At 48.8% G+C, this 20,084-nt stretch overlaps 1 protein-coding gene across 2 annotated transcripts in view; it reads left to right on the top strand.

The window, feature by feature from the left end:
- Positions 1-13,734, top strand: part of BEND3 (BEN domain containing 3) — a 44,639-nt gene extending 30,905 nt beyond the window's left edge. For both annotated transcript variants that reach the window (XM_037064971.1, XM_037064972.1), the window contains exon 4: positions 9,299-13,734. In XM_037064971.1, coding sequence (XP_036920866.1) covers positions 9,299-11,545 — 2,247 coding nt within the window. In that variant the 3' untranslated portion in view covers positions 11,546-13,734. The remainder of the gene's footprint in view (positions 1-9,298) is intronic.
- Positions 13,735-20,084: the final 6,350 nt, after the last annotated feature.

Here is a 20,084-nt window from a genome sequence, read left to right as displayed (position 1 = left end):
AACAACTCCTGTTTGTTGTTGGTATTCAGACAATTCAGGCAGAAACTTTCCCTCTACTTACTCTCTGTGCTAGGGATTCATTCGGTCAGCCCTCCCTCCAGAACAGGTACCCTTGCTGCAAGGAGGTTGAGTTTCTGGTGACCTCTGCCCAGAATCTTTTAAAAAATATTAGTGAAGTCACTTGTCAAGCAAAGATGACCCCTGTTCTAAAGTCACTCCTAATGCAGTGATGGCTTCTTTGGTGATGGGCATCACTGACTCAAATTTCTGCACGTGGCTGAAACCTCATGGCAGTCTTGTGATTGGGACCTCCAAAACTATTTTGGTAGACTGGAATTTAATGGTGAGTAAGTCACTAAAAGTCTAACTCACAGTCTGCAGGAATTAGCACACAAGGCACTGTGACTTTATGTGGACAGTGCCGCTTTTCAGCAGTGACCCAGAGCCGTAAACCCACCTCGTAGAGAAATACAGCTCTTCTGTGTTGGTTTATACGTACTTATGTAGGTACACACCAGGAAATGGGATAAAACTTTCCTGAATTTAATTACCGTGCGCGATACACTCGGGTATTTTCTGTTTTCTTTCTTCCTGCCCCTTTTTCCTCCATACTCCCTCCTCCCCGCCCTCTGTCTTCTCGTGCTGGTCTTGCTCCATCACATCGGCGTCCCCACTTACAAATGGTTCACAGCCCCCTGCTCCAAACGCACTTCATTAGGAGTGAAGACTTTCAACCCTCTCTATCCCTCCCTTTTTCCAGATTTCTGATTTGTGAGTATGTGTGCCGGGGGAGGGGGGCTTCCTCCCTCCCTCCCTCCTTTTCTTCCTAATCCTTTGCTTTCTGCCAGAGAGCAGAACAAAAAAACACATGAAGAGCTTAAAGCCCCACGGTCAGCTCAGCTGCCCTGCCCTCCTCCCCTGGCAGGCAGACAGGCCTCCAAGATGTGCCCTCCATGAGTGACTTACCTTGCTCCTGGCGCTGCAGGAAGGTTCTTTTGTTTCCTGGTTGAGAGTACCGGTAATCATTGCAACTAGTTTTATAAAAGGCCCACAGTATAACCTCTGCCCTGGCTTAGGAGTAACATTGTTTAATCATATCGTAATAATAAATATTAAGTACTTGCTGTGATCAGTCAGACACGGGTTCTTTGCATTCTGTACATGATCTAAGTCCCCATTGCCCTGTGAAACAGGGACCCTTACTCTTTATCTCTGGGTCACACACAGGAAGCTGAGCCATGAAGGTCATGTAATGTGGCCAAGGTCACACAGTGGACAGCCAGATGGTTGAGCTGAACTCTTGTCTGCTCCTTTCACCTGTCTACAGCCATGTTATTCGTGAAGCAAGTGGCCTAAGGGACTGCTCCTTGGGTGGTAGACCCCGAACCCTGCTTTAAACACCCGTGCGTGTGGTTGGCCAGCATTCACTGAGCTCTTGTGTGTCCTAGGCACTTTGCTAGGCACTGGGGGTAGACTCAGGAATGATCTGGTCCTGCCATGTAACCAACCATGCTGCAGTGGGATTCGGATGAGGACCACTGGGTGAGGAGACCCCCCGGAGGGCCTGGGACGCAGGGCAGGCTGCCCAGACCCAGCATGTCCCTGGCCCCGTGCTCTTGGGACGTGTGGGAGTGGTGAGGTACAGGAGGGCCTGGTGCGCCTGACCCTTCCTTAGCTTAGACAAGCAAACCCTGAGAAAGTACTGGGCAGCACCTTGGGATAATTAAAACGTAAGAATTCCCGTATCTTCAGGTTCCTAGGAGAGGAAAACAGCCTTTCTTTTGCATGGTCATCAACAGAGATGTAAGAGGAAAATCAACCTTTCTGTAATCTGAGTCAGATTATTTTGTTATCTCAGAGGGTCCAGGAAGTCCTTAAGTAATTGGTTAATTTTCAAATATAGGCGGTTCAGAGGGTCAAAGTTGGATTTTTTGGTTTTTTAGTTTATTGGGGCGACATTGGTTAATAGGATCAAAGTTTTATGTTTACGTGACCTCGTGGTCTGTTATCACCCTGGGCCTACCTGTTCTTGGCACCATGTTGCTCACCTGCTATTATAAATTTAGCCTCTTGAAATTGTCTCTTTGCCCCACAAGAGAAAAAACACCTCATGCACTGGTTTGTGCTGACATTAGTTATCTGAAAGCTTACAGATGACATTGAATCTGCCTGGATGAGAAAAACTGGGCGCACACAGTAAATTCTAGGCCCTGGCGACCCAGAGAGGACCAACAGCACAGCCAGGGGCTTGCTAGAAATGCAGGCCCAGGGACCAGAATCTGCCTTTGAACAAGAGCCCAGGTGACTCGTACTAGAATTTCAGAAGCCCTGGGCTGGCCATGCTGAGCCAACCACATATCCCAGGTGTGGAACCATCCTGAGGAGGCACCTCCTTCTCAGCATCCTCAGTCACCTGGGGCACTCGCATGCTGGTGGCAGCTGACGCTTTGTGCTACAGCCCTGTGTGCTCCCCCGATACCCGTAGCGGTTGCCAGTAAGCTCTTCTGCTTAAATAAACCTCCAGAAATACATCCCATACATTGTGGGGTCAAATTCAACATTTGTCAAAAACAGCGTTATAAAATTAGTCCTGAAATACCACGAGTGGCACATACTTAAAGTGTACCATGTGGTAAGTTTTGACATGTGTATCGGTGAAGCCGTCACCAGGATAATAAACACCCATCATCAACTACCAGTAAAGTGTTGTGCCCCGTCGCATCCTCCCTGCACCCCCACATGCCACTGGTCTACTTTCTGTCACCATAGATAAGTCTGCATTTTCTAGAAATTTATGTGAATGGAATCGTTCACACAGATATGGTTTGTCTGGCTTCTTCAGTTTGTCTGGCTTCTTTCAGCATAATTACTTTGAGATTTATCGTGAGTGCCATGTGTAACAGTTTTGTTCCAAGTAGTATTCCATTGTACAAATATAACAGTTTGTTTATATACTTGTTAATAAAAATTTGGGTTGTTTCCTGTTTGGGGCTATCTATAAATAGGGCTGCCATGAACATTTGCTGAGAAGTATTTATATGATCTTGTGCTTTCATCTGGCTTGGTAAATAAATACCGGGAATGGAATGCCTGGATCATATGGTTCATGTATGTCTAACTTTCTGGAAAGTACCAAGCGTTTTCCAAACGGTGGTTGCATTTTCTCTCCCCACCAGCCGTGTCTGCAGTTGCTGCCTTTTCACATCATCTCCAGTCTCTGCATCGTCTGTCTGTGTCATTGTGGTTTTGACTCGCTTGTTAATAATAAGCGTCTTTTAATGTGCTTATTTGTTGTTTATGTATCTTCTTTGAGGTAGCTGTTGAAATAATTGATTGGGTTGTATATTACTGTGTTTGAGAGTCCTTTTCATGTTCTGGGTTCAAGTCCTTTATCAAATAAATGATTTGTCAGTATTTCCTTCCAGTCTGCACTTCTTTCCATTCTTTTAACAGTGTCCGTCAAAGAGCACAAGTGTTTGATTTTGATGAAATCCAGTATATCAGTTTGTTCTCTTACGGCTTGTGCTTGTAGTATTTTATTAGAATTTCGAGTTAGGTTTTATATTTAGGTCCATGATCCATTTTGAATTCATTTTTGCATATGGAACATGGTAGGATGAACCAGTGTCATTTGTGGGAAAGATTATCCTTTTTCCACTGACTTGCCTTTGAACTTTCTTGAAAATCACCTGTCCATATGTATGTAGATAAGCCTCTTAAAAAATGTTCCAGCCCTGGCTGGTGTAGCTCAGTGGATTGAGCGCGGGCCTGTGAATCACACGATCGCGGTTCGATTCCCAGTCAGGGCACATGCCTGGGTTGCAGGCCAGTTCTCAGCAGGGGATGCACGAGAGGCAACCGTACATTGATATTTCTCTCCTTTTCTCCTTCCCTTTCCCCCTAAAAATAAATAAATAAAATCTTAAAAAAAAAAAAAAACATTCGAGGCCTTGTCAGTAGGACTCCAGGTGAAAGCAGTGAGGACTCTGGGTTCTCTGTGGGCAGCATGAGTGCTGTCCAGGGGCGGAATCTGCAGTCCAGCTTTGGGGTCCCAATAGAGTATTTTGGGCTTTGCTAGGGATCCTGCAACAATGGACCTGCAGAATGTACCATCCCTGGGATTTGGACCAGCCCCTCAAATCATTTTTGGTGGGGCTTAAGTCTCTCACAGGCTTCTGTTGAGCAGGGCTAGATGGTACGTAGACAGTATCCTTTCATTTTTTATTTAAAAAAAATTGCCCTGGCTGGTGTGGCTCAGTGGATTGAGCGTGGGCCTGTGAACCAAAGGATCGTGGTTTGATAACCAGTCAGGGCACATGCCTGGGTTGCAGGACAGTTCCCAGTGGGAGACACATGAGAGGCAACCACACATTGATGTTTCTCTCCCTCTCTCCTTCCCTTCCCCTCTCTCTGAAAATAAATAAATAAAATATTTTTAAAATTTGAAAAAAAATTACACTTTGTCGATTGTGCTGTTAACAGTTGTCCTGCTATTTCCCCCTTTGCCCTCCTCTACCCAGCACGCCCAACTCCCTCAGGCAGTCCCCATACCACTGTTCATGTCCATGGGTCATGTGTGTAAGTTTCTTGGCTACTCCATTTCCTGTGCTGTACTTTACATCCCCATGGCTATTCTGTAACTCTTTGTACTTCTGAACCCCTTACCTCCTCACCCATCCACACATACCCGCTCCCATCTGTCAACCACAAAACACTCTGTGTCCATGATTCTGTCTGTTCTTGTCTGCTTAGTTTGTTTTTTTAGATTCAATTGTTGATACATATGTATTTTTGCCATTTTATTCTTTGTAGTTTTTATCTTCTTTTTCTTAAATAAGTACCTTTAACATTCCGTGTAATAATGGTTTTGTGATAATGAACTCCTTTATTTTTTTTCTTGTCTGGGAAGCTCTATCTGCCCTTTGATTCTAAATGATAGCGTGGCTGGGTAGAGCAATCTTGGCTATATAGGTCCCTGCTTCTCACGACTTTGAATATTTCTTGCCAATCCCTTCTAGTCTGCAAAGTTTGTTTTGAGAAATCAGCTGACAGTCTTATGGGAACTCCTTCTTAGGTAACTAACTCCTTTTCCCTTGCTGCATTTAAGATCCTCTCTTTGTCTTTAACCTTTGGCATTTTAATTATAATGTGTCTTGGAGTGGGCCTCTTCACATCCATCCGGTTTGAGACCCTGTACTTCCTGGACTTGCATGTCTATTTCCTTCACCAAATTAGGGAAGTTTTCTTTCATTATTGTTTCAAATAGATATCCGATTTCTTGCTCTTTCTTTGCTTCTTCTGCCACCCTATGGTGGGAAATCTGGACCTCTTGAAGTTGTCCCAGAGGCTGCTTATAGTATTCTCATTTTCTTACATTTCTTTTTCTTCTTGTTGTTCAGATTGTTTGGTTTTTTCTTCCTTATGTTCCAAGTCATTGATTTGATTCTCAGCTTCATCCACTCTACTATTGTTTCCCTGTCAATTGTCCTTTCTTTCAATTAGTGTGTCCTTCGTTTCTGACTGGATTGTTTTATGCTGTTGAGGTCCTTGCTAAGTTCCTTGAGCATCCTTACAGCCAGTATTTTGAACTCTTCATCTGATAGATTGCTTATCTGTTGAGCAGGGCTAGATGATACGTTTTGTTTAGCTCTCTTTCTGGAGTTTTGATCTGTTCTTATATTTGGGCCATATTTCTTTGTTTCCTTGTTTTGGCAGCCTCTCTGTGTTTGTTTCTATGTATTAGGTAGAGCTGCTTTGACTCTGTGTCTTGGTAGTGTGGCCTAATGTACTAGGTGTCCTATATTGTCCAGTGGCACAGCCTCCCCTGTCACTCAAGCTGGATACTTGAGGTGCACCCTTCATGTGGCCTGAGTACATCCTCCTCTTGTAGTTGAGCCTTGGTTTCTATTGGCAGGTCAATGGGAAGGATTTACCCAAGCTAGTCAGCTGCAAGGACTGGCTGTGACCACTGACTTCCAATTTCCGCCCTGTGTGGAGGATCAGCAGTGCAGGGGCAGGGTAGTGGTGCTCCAGTGTGGCCTATAGCTGCCTATGGGGTGGGCTGGCTGTGGGGTTTCCTGGGTGTGTAGGCCAAGGTCAGGCCCCACCGGTGTCGGGTGCCCAGGGCACCCTGCCTAAACTATGAAGCAAACTGAATTGGCTGCTACTTGTGCTGGGCTTAGAAATTCCCAGGCAAAGCCAAGCTGTGAATCTGGGCTAGCTGCTGCCAGTACCAGGCCTGGGACTCAATGAGGCCAGCTGTTGCTATTTGAGAGGATTTGGGAAGTTTTGAAGCATGAGTTAAGACCAGCCATTCATATGGACAAGAAGGTTGGGTGGGCCGGAGTATCTGGTAATCAGCAAGGCTGGTCACATAGTGTTAGCCAGGCTGATAGAATCTCAGATATGGCACGAGTTTGCCAGCTCAGCTAAGTCTGGATAGATGTAGTTTCTTTTTTTAAAAAATATTTTATTGATTATGCTATTACAGTTGTCCCATTTCCCCCCTTTACTCCCCTCCACCATGCACACCCCCTCCCACCTACATTTCCCCCCTTTAGTTCATGTCCATGGGTTGTACATATAAGTTCTTTGGCTTTTACATTTCCTTTACTATTCTTACCATCCCCCTGTCTATTTTCAGCCAACCATCTATGCTTATTCTCTACCTTTCTCCCCTCTCTCCTCCTCCCTCTCCTCTGTTGCTAACCCTCCACGTGATCTCCATTCTGTGGTTCTGTTCCTGTTCTAGTTGTTTGCTTAGTTTGCTTTTGTTTTTGTTTTAGGTGTGGTTGTTAATGATTGTGAGTTTGCTGTCATTTTACTGTACATATTTTTATCTTTTTTTCTTAGATAAATCTCTTCAACATTTTGCATAATAAGGGCTTGGTGATGATGAACTCCTTTAACTTGACCTTATCTGAGAAGCACTTTATCTGCCCTTCCATTCTAAATGAAAGCTTTACTGGAAAGAGCTTTCTTGGGTCTAGGTCCTTGAATTTTATGACTTGGAATACTTCTTTCCAGTTCCTTCTTGCCTGCAAGGTCTCTTTTGAGAAATCAGCTGAAAGTCTGATGGGAACTCCTTTGTAGGTGATTGTCCCCTTATCTCTTGCTGCTTCTAGAATTCTCTCCTTCATTTAAATCTTGGCTAATGTAATTATGATGTGCCTTGGTGTGTTCCTTCTTGGGTCCAACTTCTCTGGGACTCTCTGAGCTTCCTGGACTTCCTGGAAGTGTATTTCCTTTGCCAGATTGGGGAAGTTCTCCTTTATTATTTGTTCAAATAAGTTCTCCACTCGTGGCTGTTCCTCTTCCCCTTCTGATACCCCTATAATTAGATGTTGGAACCTTAGGAACGTCCTGGAGGTTCCTAAGCTTCTTCTCATTTTTTGAATTCTTGTGTCTTCATTTTTCTCTGATTGGATGTTTCTTTCCTCCTTCAGGTCCACTCCATTGATTTGAGTCCCAGTTTCCTTTCCATCACTATTGGTTCCCTGTACATTTTACTTTATTTCACTTAGTGTAGCTTTAATTTTTTCATCTAATTTGTGACAAAATTCAACCAATTCTGTGAGCATCCTGATTACCAGTGCTTTGAATTGTGTGTCTGATAGGTTATCTATCTCTTCATCACTTACTGGTGTTTTTTCTGGAGCTTTGATCTGTTCTTTCCTTTGGGCTTCTTTTTTTTTGTCTTGATGTGCCTGTTATGTAGTGAGGGACAGAGCCTCAGGTGTTCACCAGGGCAGGGTAACTTACATCACTGGGTTGTGACGCTGTATGTGGGGCAGGGATCCGAGAGGGAACTGTGGGGTGTGCTCTGCTTTCTGCTGGATTTCAGTCACTTCCCCCACTTCCCACAAACAAAGTGGGCCCTTCTGGTGCTGGTTCCTAGGTGGGTGGGCTTGTGTATGTTCTCAGACCCTGTGGGTCTCCCCAACGAACTCTCCTGTGAAGCTGAGAGTCTCTCCTGCTGCCACCTCAACCCCCACATGTGTTTTTAGTCAGAAGTTTGAGGCTTTATTTCCCTGCACTGGGGTCCTGGGTGGCATAGTCCGTTCTGCTCCCCCTTTGTTTCTCCTGGTTTATCTGAGTGCGAATGTGGGACCGCCCGGTCCGTGAGCCGCAGCCTTGGATGCCCTCCTCCACAGTCCACTGCCTCACTCGCCCTGGTCTCTAGTTCTGGCTGCTGGACTCTGCCCCTCCTACTGGTCTGGATGAATGTTTCTTTAACTCCTTGGTTGTGGGATTTCCATACAGTACAATTTTTCTGTCAGTTTTGGTTGTTTTTTGTTTTTAATTTGTTGTCCTTTTGGTTGTGCAGGGAGGCACAGTGTGTCTGCCTATGTCTCCATCTTGGCCAGAAGTCCTGGATGTAGTTTCTTTAATTCCGTAGTTGTCAGGCTTTCATTCAAGTCAATTTCTGACAGTTTCTGCGTGATGGTGGTTCTGTATTTCAGTTGTAATTTTGATGTGGTTGTGAGAAGAGGCGAGCCTTGTCTGCCTACACTGCCATCTTCCAAGTACCCTTTTAGATGCGTGAAACACATGGTAGTTCATTATGTACAGTGGGTGGCTTAGGACAGTGAGGCGTAGTTCTGTCCTGGAACACTGATCTGGAAGGGCTGCTGGACCGACAAGGAGACCAAGACTTAGAAACCTGGGAGGCCCCATCATTTCATGGAGTCTCGCAGTCGTATAGGCTCTGGAGATTCCGGGTCCTTTTCCAATCCGAAGCGAGACATGATTCCAGGCGTAGTGGAGTTGGTGGCACAGTGCCACTGTCCAGACCTTGTTTGTCCGTTCTCGCCGCTGTGCATCTCAGCTGTCCTGAGTGGTGACATCTGTTCTCCTGGAGCCGCAGACTGGAGGACATGCCAGAGCTGCTGGGGGCAGCAGTGGTTATACCTCCCCTGCCTGAGAGCACTGGAGCCCAAGTTGATGAGGTGACCTGCCCGTGGCAGGGCTGCCACAGGAGCTCCTCGTGTCCCACAGGCTCACTCCTGTCTAGAGCAGGTTCTTGCCAGGCCTTGCCAGGCCCCATGAGCAACAGGCCCCGTGCTGGTGCCCTGCAGCAACCTGAAACCTCCCCGGTCCAGTCGGAGCCTCAGGGTGTAGGAAGCGTGGGCATGTTTTTGCGCTGGGATGCTGGGACAGGCTGGATGACTCCAGGGCAGGGCAAAGCAGTTCTTCAGAAGCTCCTGCAGTTGACCCTGGCCCCTGTGTGTATGTGACACAGACCTGTATCTAGTGTGGTAAATTAGAACACCCCCCTAACACAGTTTTTGTTTTCCAGGCACTTCTGGCAGGCATGAGGAACCGGGAAAACAGCTCGCCTTGCCAGGGCAATGGGGAGCAGGCCAGTAGGGGCAAGAACTTGGTCTCTGTGTGGCCGGGCGAGGAGGAGCCCTGCAGTGACCTGAGCACCCCCTCCTACAAGAAGCCTCTGTATGGCATCTCACACAAGATCATGGAGAAGAAGAACCCTCCTACAGGGGACATGCTCAGCACGTATGAGCTCTTGGAGAAGGCAAACCCCAGCAACAGCCCCTCGCCACTGAGGCTCCTGAACGAGACACAGAAGCGGGACAGTGGCAGTGCGGCTGCAGCCACTGACGGTGACCCCAACATCTACTTTCTAATCCAGAAGATGTTCTACATGCTCAACACACTCTCCTCTAACATGTCGCAGCTGCACAGCAAGGTAGACTTGCTGTCCCTGGAGGTGAGCCGCATTAAGAAACAGGTGAGCCCCACAGAGATGGTGGCCAAGTTCCAGCCACCCCCCGAGTACCAGCTGACCGCCGTGGAGCTCAAGCAGATCGTGGACCAGAGCCTGTCGGGTGGCGACCTGGCCTGTCGCCTGCTGGTGCAGCTCTTCCCCGAGCTCTTCAGCGACGTGGACTTCTCCCGAGGCTGCAGTGCCTGCGGCTTTGCAGCCAAGCGGAAGCTGGAGTCGCTGCACCTGCAACTTGTCCGCAACTATGTGGAGGTCTACTACCCCTCAGTGAAGGACACAGCTGTGTGGCAGACCGAGTGCCTGCCCCAGCTGAACGACTTCTTCAGCCGCTTCTGGGCCCAGCGGGAAATGGAGGACAGCCAGCCGGGGAGCCAGGTCGCCAGCTTCTTTGAGGCTGAGCAGGTGGACCCCAGCCACTTTCTGGACAACAAAGACCAGGAGGAGGCCCTGTCCCTGGATCGGAGCAGCACCATAGCCTCTGACCACGTGGTGGACACACAGGACCTCACCGAGTTCCTGGACGAAGCCTCGTCACCGGGCGAGTTCGCCGTTTTCCTCCTGCACCGGCTCTTCCCCGAGCTCTTCGACCACCGGAAGCTGGGCGACCAGTACAGCTGCTATGGGGATGGCGGCAAGCAGGAGCTGGACCCGCAGAGGCTGCAGATCATCCGCAACTACACAGAGATCTACTTCCCTGACATGCAGGAGGAGGAGGCCTGGCTGCATCAGTGTGCCCAGCGTATCAACGATGAGCTAGAGGGGCTGGGGCTGGACGGGGGCAGCGAGGGCGAGCCCCCGAGGGATGACTGCTACGACTCCTCCAGCCTGCCCGACGACATCTCTGTGGTCAAAGTGGAGGACAGCTTCGAGGGCGAGCGGCCAGGCCGGCGGTCCAAGAAGATCTGGCTGGTGCCCATTGACTTTGACAAGCTGGAGATCCCGCAGCCTGACTTCGAGGTGCCGGGCGCTGACTGCCTGCTCAGCAAGGAACAGCTGCGCAGCATCTATGAGAGCAGCCTGTCCATTGGCAACTTTGCCTCACGCCTGCTGGTGCACCTGTTCCCCGAACTCTTCACGCACGAGAACCTGCGCAAGCAGTACAACTGCAGCGGCTCCCTGGGCAAAAAGCAGCTGGACCCTTCCCGCATCAAGCTCATTCGCCATTACGTGCAACTGCTCTACCCCCGGGCCAAGAATGACCGCGTCTGGACGCTGGAGTTTGTGGGCAAACTGGATGAGCGCTGCCGGCGCCGGGACACAGAGCAGAGGCGCTCCTACCAGCAGCAGCGCAAAGTCCACGTGCCAGGCCCCGAGTGCAGAGATCTAGCGAGCTATGCAATCAACCCGGAGAGGTTCCGAGAGGAATTTGAAGGGCCCCCGCTGCCCCCCGAAAGAAGCAGCAAGGACTTCTGCAAGATCCCTCTGGACGAGCTGGTGGTCCCGTCGCCCGACTTCCCGGTGCCTTCCCCGTACCTGCTGTCGGACAAGGAGGTACGCGAGATCGTGCAGCAGAGCCTCTCCGTGGGCAACTTCGCCGCCCGGCTCCTCGTCAGGCTCTTCCCCGAACTCTTCACGGCCGAGAACCTCCGGCTGCAGTACAACCACTCTGGGGCCTGCAACAAGAAGCAGCTGGACCCCACGCGGCTCCGGCTCATCCGCCACTATGTGGAGGCAGTGTACCCCGTGGAGAAGATGGAAGAGGTGTGGCACTACGAATGTATCCCCAGCATCGATGAACGGTGCCGCCGTCCCAACAGGAAAAAATGTGACATCCTGAAGAAAGCCAAGAAAGTGGAGAAGTGACGGGTAGCCGAGGGCCTGGGCCTTCTTTGGAGCATGTGTATGGTACCCACAGACACGCACCTTACGTCAGTGGGAAGGGGCTCACTACTTTTGCACATGTACACACCCACCCCACTACAAGAAAGAAGCCTTACATTGGTGTCTCCCACTTCTGACTTTGGCCCTGGGTCCCCAGTGGTGCAGCCAGTGTGGGGGGTGCGGAGCTGGGTGAGCAGAGAGGCCTCAGGAGCAGGGCTTCTCTCTCCCAGGCTCCATCCTCCCCTCTTCTCAATTTGAAATGCAAATTCAGCAACTCTTGTTCCTCTGCCCACATTTTACATCTTCCGTTTTTATCAGTTCTTTTTGTAGCTATTGTTGTTGAAAGAAAGGAAATCTCTTAAAAAGATCATTGGGCTCTTCGGGGGGCCACTTGTCTTAGGAAGAATATCTTAAATATTCAAGGTGAACTACTGTTAGATGGCTTCAGTTACGGGATTTCTTTTCAAGGTGGTTTCAGATTTGTGGGATTTTTAGAATGGCCACGTTTGGGCGTGATGGCTGTTAATAACTTCAGGTGGTGTAGAGACCCACTCTACTGACCCTGCCCTTCACGTCTGATTTCAAAAGAGGCGAGATGCTCCCCGGTGGCAGTAGATGGGGTGGAAGGGTGTGACGTCCTTTCTGCCCAGGGACACGCCCTCCCTTCTGCTGCGGCGCTGAGGACAGGGCTTCGTCGTGGCCTGGCCTGTTCGGCCCTGCCAGGTCAGTGGAGTGTGGGGCTTCCTCTCTGTAGACAAGAACACTGGATGATGATATGAATGTAGATAGACGTGGAGGCACGTTCAGTGTCATTTGAGCTGCGTCCTTCCACTTGCCTCTTTCTTTCTCCACATGAGGATGCTGGTTGGAGGGGTAGACACGTTTCCTTGGAGAACAGTGTGTGTGAATAATTGGCTTCTTGTTTGATTTGAGGGTGGTCTCTTTGGACTCACCGAGAACTGTTTACTTTCTGTGTGTGTGTTTGTACAGAACCTGGGTTCTGGGAGCTGTGTGGTGTGTTCTTCACCACAGCTCTGTGTTCGCTCCTCCGGTCCGTGTGCACCCTCGTTCCTCAGGGTGGGCCCAGACCCTCAGGCCTTCTTGGGGATACCTGGCATTGGAAGGACACAGGTTATCTGGAGTGGGCCGCCCATGTCTGTTCCCAGGGTCCACTCAGAGCTCTCCACTCAGATCCCCTAGAGGGGAGAGCCTGCTGTCCTCCATCCGGCTGGTCCCTTGGCCTTGGGGTGAGACAGTTCTTCTCACTGGTTGGGAAGGTCAAACTGCTTCAGGCTAGTGGTGTGTTCTCCAAGAATTCTAACCAGGAAGTTTCAAGTCCTTAAAAACAACACTTTTATTTATCTGATTTTGGGGGCCAGATGCCTAGGAGGGAAGGGAAATGGTCTAACTCAAACTGAACACATCATACCAGAAACCTGAAAAAATGAGTGAGTCACACAGGGTAGTCATAAAAGCTTTGTGGCTTAATATTTTGCTCCCTAAATACGCAGAAATAATAGAAACAATCTGTGAATTGTCTTTACACAGCTGATTAGGTCTTCAGTTCCGCTGGCTGTATGGCATAATTTTTGCCTGCACCAAGCAGGCATTTTTTAATTTTAATATATATGACAGGATTCTGAGTAATGTAAACTTGCTGATGTAATTTCAGTAAATTTGCTTTTAAATGTCATTTGCAGATTATTTCTGCTGTAACTGCAGGCCTCAAATTTCTGAAATTTAGAAATGTGCAGGGATTTAATGATTCTCACCTACCCACCTATGTTTCTTATTAAAAAACTGAAGGGAGATAAAGGGACCTACGTACATACCAAGTTCAACCTCTTTGTGCCTGGAAAGAAGAAGGGGCTGCAGCGGCCGGGAGGCTCCCTCCCCATCCCCTCCCCTGGGCCTTTCTCGATGCCTTAGTCCTCCCCGCACACACATGCACACACATGCACACATGCTCACACACGCACATGCATTCCCTACCCAAAGATGGCAGTGGCCCTCACCTGCCAGCCCTGCTGGTTGGAGGGGGCGCCGTGGAGTTTGTTCTGGTCTCGAGGATGCATCCAAGAGGATTCCAAGCCATGTGAAATTGTCCTGCTTCCAGAGGGTGGAATGTGACCCACAACTTCAGAAGCACAATCATTTACTAATGATTTTTTTAAAACCTATCCACCCACGTTAAAGACATCAACAGGTTCTAGGTTCTAAGGATGAATGCCATTTCTCCGTAACCTAGAGCATGTTCTGTTTTTTGGAAACTGTATTTCAGTGGTTTCCTCAACACCTTTCCTGCTTAGGGCTTCTGCCCCGCAACCGTAGGCTCCCTTTCAGTGCGGAGAGGTGGACACACTCGGGGAGCTGTTTGCTGTTCCCCGGGATGGCCCCACGAGGACACACATGCAGGCCCTGTCTCCTTCTGTGTGGTGGGCTCCAGGGGCCGTTCTTTACAGGAAGCAATAGAAGTACAAACTACTTTTTTCAAAATGTCATGTTTTCCATGAAATCTGATGGTGAATCCCTTTCCCCTCTCCATCTAAATTCTTTGGTTTTTACTTGTTTTTGGATTTTTTTTTTTTTGCCNGCTTAGGGCTTCTGCCCCGCAACCGTAGGCTCCCTTTCAGTGCGGAGAGGTGGACACACTCGGGGAGCTGTTTGCTGTTCCCCGGGATGGCCCCACGAGGACACACATGCAGGCCCTGTCTCTTTCTGTGTGGTGGGCTCCAGGGGCCGTTCTTTACAGGAAGCAATAGAAGTACAAACTACTTTTTTCAAAATTTCATGTTTTCCATGAAATCTGATGGTGAATCCCTTCCCCCTCTCCATCTAAATTCTTTGGTTTTTACTTGTTTTTGGATTTTTTTTTTTTTTGCTTCATATCCAGAGAATGAAAGAATTAGCACACACACATTCTGACGTTAAGTAGCACGTCGCCATAGGTGGTAGTGTCCCTCGTTTTCTGTGTTAGCAAGTTGTAAAAGAATGTATGAAGGGAGTCTCAAATGTACTGAGTGTTCGAATCCTGCTTCAGTTCTCTCTGGCGCTGTCTTTCACAGGGAGTTACAGTCTCGTCTGTGTCGTGGAGGTTCAGCTGCCCCTCCCAGTTGGGGGTCGCCCTGCACCTTCTTTTCTTGAAGTTGGAGGGAGGGCTATCCCATCAGCCAGCCAATGGGATCTACCTAGTGATAAGTGGATTAGCTGTTCTAAACGGTGACAGTCACTGGCTGGCTGGACCACGCCACACAGCGTGGCCACTCGGGTTCCTGTAGAGACGGCCTCAGTTCCCACCTCCCCCAGATATTTGCCTCTTGCCTGACTGAGAGGGGGCTGTTTCAAGACCCCTGACCGGAGGTCATCGGGCTTCCTTGCTGCCCGTGTAGGTAGATGATGTCAAGTGGGGGTGGGAGCCAGGCAGCTGCCGCTGCCCACTTGCCTTGCGTAGATCCAGCCTTAATGTTTTTTCTGACGTCCCAGTGGTAGCAGACCCTGCACAAAGTGGCTGTCAGAGTTCATACTGTGAGGATACAAAACAGTGAGCATAGTTTTACCAAAGATAATGAAATACCACATAACGTCTGTGTTTTACCATTGATTTGAGTGCATCCTTAGAAAACTGAATGTAACAAAAACCCAGGACGTTTTTGGAAATTGTATGCTCTCTAGCAACTCTGTGTGAATTTTTATACAAGCACTGTTTTATGAGTTATATAAAATGTTATAAAAAGGAAAACATGGTCTCGTCACATCTTATTTTCGTAGGGAGAGGTCTCTCAGAGCCTGTCTTGGGTGTTTGTCCTTCCGTGCAGCCTCCTCACCCACTCCCAGGGGAGGATGTCGGTGCTCGGGGGCACCTCAGCCTCTGGGGCTCCCACCCTCTGGTGTCAGGGCTGCAGCTCACTGGAGTTCAGTTTGTCACAGCTGAATGACTGCAAAGTCACTAAATAAATGCTAGCCCATTTCTACACAAATTGCCTCCAGGCCACGCAGTGGGAGATGCCTTGAACCTTACCTTTCCTGGGCGAGCCTTTGACCTTAACCTTTCCTGGGCGGGCCGGCTGCTCCCTGCCTGAGGCCAGGCTAGTTCCACTCTTTTTCTTTGGATTAAATGGGATGTAGTTCCTCAAAGCTAACATATTATTAACTGGTAACAAAAGGATACATGTTTTCCACAACTCTTTGGCTAATTATAAGTCATTAAGTTTAAACAATACTTCATAGTGAAAATAATATCTCAAGTTGTCAGGGGAACTTTTTGGGGGGGCCCAGGGTCACAATTTCTTATAAAGTATGTTGTGATTTGGGATTGGCACGCTTTTCCTACAGTGAGTGTTTGCTCAGTTGTGAGCCCTGACACTTCGCACTCGGCCTTCCGTGGGCTGGGGCTGGTCAAGGGCTGTAGCCCCAAAGGCTAAAAACACAAGAGCAAGACTTGAAAGAAGCCTAAGTTAAATTCCTTAAGCCCCTTCTAGCTATAAGTATCTTCGTTGTCTACCAAAAAGAAAATTCAGAGAGTTTTAATATATGGGAGCTTACTTACAAAATCTCGTTCTCAGAGATAAGACCCCCACACCCAGTTAGTTACCATTATCTGTGGAATGGTAAAACGGGATGGACTCGGGAGCTCCCAGGTAAATCCGAAGTCCCCCGGCCAGTGGTGGGAAAGGGGTGGACATTTGTTGAGCCTGCTTACCTAGCAGCCATTTACCATATACCTGTGCTAGGCACACTAAGAGCTGTACCTCGGTCATCTCTCCAAATCCCCTCACAGTTCCTGTGAGGCAAGTTCCGAAATTATGCCTGTTAAGACAAGAAAACTCAGGCCCCGAATGATGTTGATGTCATCTCTTTTAATTCTCCTAAAAACTCAGTGTTTGGGCACTGGTGTTTTGTGATAACTAAGGAGAGAGAATTCAGTGTGTTGCCCAAGTCGACATAACTTGCAAATCACAAGGATTTGCCAGGATTTGAATCCACATTTGCCTCCACCCTGTCACACGTCTCAGGAGCTCCATGCCCCCTGAGCCACACAGCACGCACAGGCTCAGATCCCAAGAGAGTTGCAAGTCACTGTCTTGTCCCCCACATCCTCCAAGCCTCCGGGAGGGCTTAGGTGTGGACGCGCTGGTTTTAGAATTGCCCTGGGTGAAATGATTGTGGGAAATGTGGACAGACGTGTTCTGATAGGAGTACATCTTTTGAGATTGTGAAATGAACTGCCCTGGATTGCATTCCCTAGGGGCAGAGCTTGAGATGGGGGTTCTTGTGCAAATGATTGAGGGTGTGCTGTCAGGAGCCAGAGTGTGAGGAAAGCAGGGTGCAGCCAGGGAAGGCCATAAGCAGGAGTCTGGTTTGCACTGCCCCAGCTTCATTCCCATCCACTGAGCAGCCCCACAATATGATCTGCCGGTTACTGACTTTTCTGACATCTTGCCCATGGGAACAGGGTAGCCCACCCTGGGGGGGGGCTCCCTTTGACTCCAGGAGGCTCAGTGGCCCTCTACGGCTACAGGATGGATGCAGTGGCAAAGGAGATCTGGGTGGGAATCCATCAGTACCCACAAGGGGCGGGACCACCAGAGGTTCTGATTCAGTAGGCTTGGGGTGGGGCCTGAGAATTTGCATTCCCAGGTGATGCTGGTGCTGATGTTGGGGGGCTGCATTCCGAGAACTCCCCGCACTACAGTAACTTCACAGAACTCGCTGTGAGTTACGTGTATGTGCAGAAGCGGGAGGCTTAGTACCTTCCTGGTTATTAGAAATAGGACCCAGCTGAAATAAGTGGTTTCCTGTTGTGTTAAAATAAAGTCGACTACTTAACTAGTGGCAGACCAAACCTCAGCTATCCTTGGGTCAGTGGGAAGAGGCAGGGTTTCGTATGCTTCAGCATCAGGGGGCAGGGGCGCCGGCCAAGTTGTGGTGGCTTTTGCCAGAATAATTCTGCATGGCCAAGCGTGTCCATTGATTTTATTTAAGGGGTAAGAATTCATTTGTTCTTCTAAACAGAGTTAGTAGTCCAGATGGTGAACTGTGTTCTTGACAGAGGTTGAGAGCGTGTAATGCCACTGCTCCTCCTCCCAGAAGCTCCTGCAGTGTGACAGCTGTGTATTCAGAAGTGATGACGGGTCCCTAAATTACAGGGAGTTCTGTTTTTCGTGAGAGCTCTCATCTTCTGAGTTCCTATAATGAGTCAAGAATGTGCTGGGACCTGACAAGCATTATTTCCTTTAATCCTCACAGAAACCCTGTGGGCTAGATATTTGTATCCACTTACAAAAGGGGATGCTCCCAGAGGTTAAGTAACTTGGTCAAGGTCAGACAGGTTGGGCGGGGGCGGGGGCGGGGGGGGGGCTCTAATTCTGGTCAGGCCGATGCCAAAGTCTGTGCTGTGGTTTCTGAGCTGCCATTTATGTAGCTGTGTGCAGTGAGCTTCTCCATATCTCTACCTAGTGGTCCCCCACCATTGAACTTTTGCGAACTGTTCAGTCTCTGAGCTTCTGGATCCATCCAAGTGAGAGAGCATTTGACCCATTGAAGCGTTTAATGCCACAGGAAATGGAACAAGGGATGCAGGAAGACTCGTCTCTGCCTCTAGAGGAAGTTCACTCAGCAAAGTCTTTATAACGCCTGCTAACTCCTGGGCACTGCTCCAAGATTCTCATGAGTCCCACCTTCACTAGTTGGCAGCTAAGCCCGTTTGAGCTTGGAGGGATGGTTCTGATGGTAAACAGCACAAAACCTGACATCTCTTGCCTCAAAGTGATTTTCCAGATGCATGTGGTATATAAGCAGGCTGAGACCTTGGTGCTCCCCCTCGGCTCAGACAGCGGAGGCCACACCGCAGGTGGAACCGGTTCGGTGGCGCCCAGAGGCACACCTGCAGGCCCATGCAGTTTCCCACCCTCCTGTTGAGTGCCGGCTGCAGAAATCAGTTCTTTCCTGGGTTCCATTCCTGCTATTTCTGACACAAGGTACTAAACCTAAGTCCCCTTGAATTTGACAAGCTGAAATCAGCACAGGCACGGTTCCAGGCAGGATAAGGCACATACTTCAGTGTCTGTTAGGCCCTCAGTGATGGGGCCTTGTCTTTGCTTACTAATAGTCATTGTGCTTCTTAGATCCTGAGCTGGCTGCTGTCATTGTGGCCTCACCTTTGTCCCAGAATCAAGAGTCAAGGGATTTCCCCTGCAACCCTAAAGGGAATTCTCCACACACCGTGGGGAAGTGTCTCCCAGCATCTAACCCCTCTGAGTGGGCTGCCCAAGTGCGTATGGCCCGTCCGGACCTCTAAACAGGAACTGCCCGTTTGAGACCCTCCCTGTTGTGCCCCGACCAGTCTTTGGGGCTCTTCTCGTCTGCCATGGGGAAGGTCTCTCCAGCTTTAAACATGAAATCCTCAGAGGGAGGGCCCGCTGGGCGCCGTTGACATCTCTACAATGGTGTCAACAAATGCTTGGTGAGCGACCCATGTCCTCAGGACCTTGCAAAGTTGTAGGCTTTTCACTAACCTGCTTTGATGTACTTGGTGTGTTAAGCAATAATGAACAAACAATTTTTTAAAAAGCCAGCAAGCACGTCTTGGAGAGCAACAGGAGAGCGGCGGTCATACCGCTGCACCCCATCCCAGAGCCCTCAGAAATCCCAAGCAGCAGACTGGGGAGAAGCAGCAGGCTGGGGGCGCACACATGGAGAGGGAGAACTAACGAAGAGCGCATGTTAAGAGTTACTCTCCCTCTTTAGGCCTGTATTAGACAGGCAAAAGCCAGAAAGCTGGTTGTGCCAGGGGCCGTGTGTGTTGCTGGTGGGAGGGCAGCCTGGTGCAGCACTGGGCTGAGCAAGCAAGGAGCTATGCGTGCTGCAGTCTGGGAGAAAGTCACTGGGAGAGTGGGCAGGCAAAACATGGGGATGCACCCTGGGATTTACTACACAGCAGAGAGAAGCAATGGGTTAGATGTACCTACAGTGCCATGGATGGACCTTAAAAACTATTCTGAGTGAAAAAAATACAAAAAGAAATGTATAGTAATATCATTTATGAAATTTAAATATATGAGCACAGAACAGCAAAACATTTTACAAGAATACATACAAAAAGATACACATCGCACATGACAATAGGGGGCTAAAGTCACGGAGGACCTGTGGAAATACAGGAAAACGAGAAAAAAATGACAGAACTTGGAGGCTGGGTACAAAGGCTGATTTCAAGCAACTGATGTGACTCTCTGAAAGAACACAGTTTGGCCCTGACCAGGTAGCTCAGGTGGTTAGAGCATCATCCAGGTACACCAACGTTGTGGGTTCAATCCCCAGTAAGTGTGCATATGAGACTCAAGCAATCGATGCCTAATTAAGTGGAACAATGGATTGATATTTCTCTCTCCAAAAATCAAGAGAAAGATAGAAAGTTGGGAGACACAAATTCTGTTCTCCTGAGTTTGCTCAATGGACTTTATATAATTTCCTTCACTACTCCCTGAGATCATCAGTAAATTGTCCGATCATTCTGATAGTA

This window comes from Sturnira hondurensis, unplaced genomic scaffold (assembly GCF_014824575.4).
Source record: "Sturnira hondurensis isolate 20B ecotype Veracruz unplaced genomic scaffold, ASM1482457v3 Scaffold0015596, whole genome shotgun sequence".
NCBI classification, from domain to species: domain Eukaryota; kingdom Metazoa; phylum Chordata; class Mammalia; order Chiroptera; family Phyllostomidae; genus Sturnira; species Sturnira hondurensis.
Note: the sequence above shows the minus strand (reverse complement) of the source record. Positions and strands in the feature narration are given on the sequence as shown.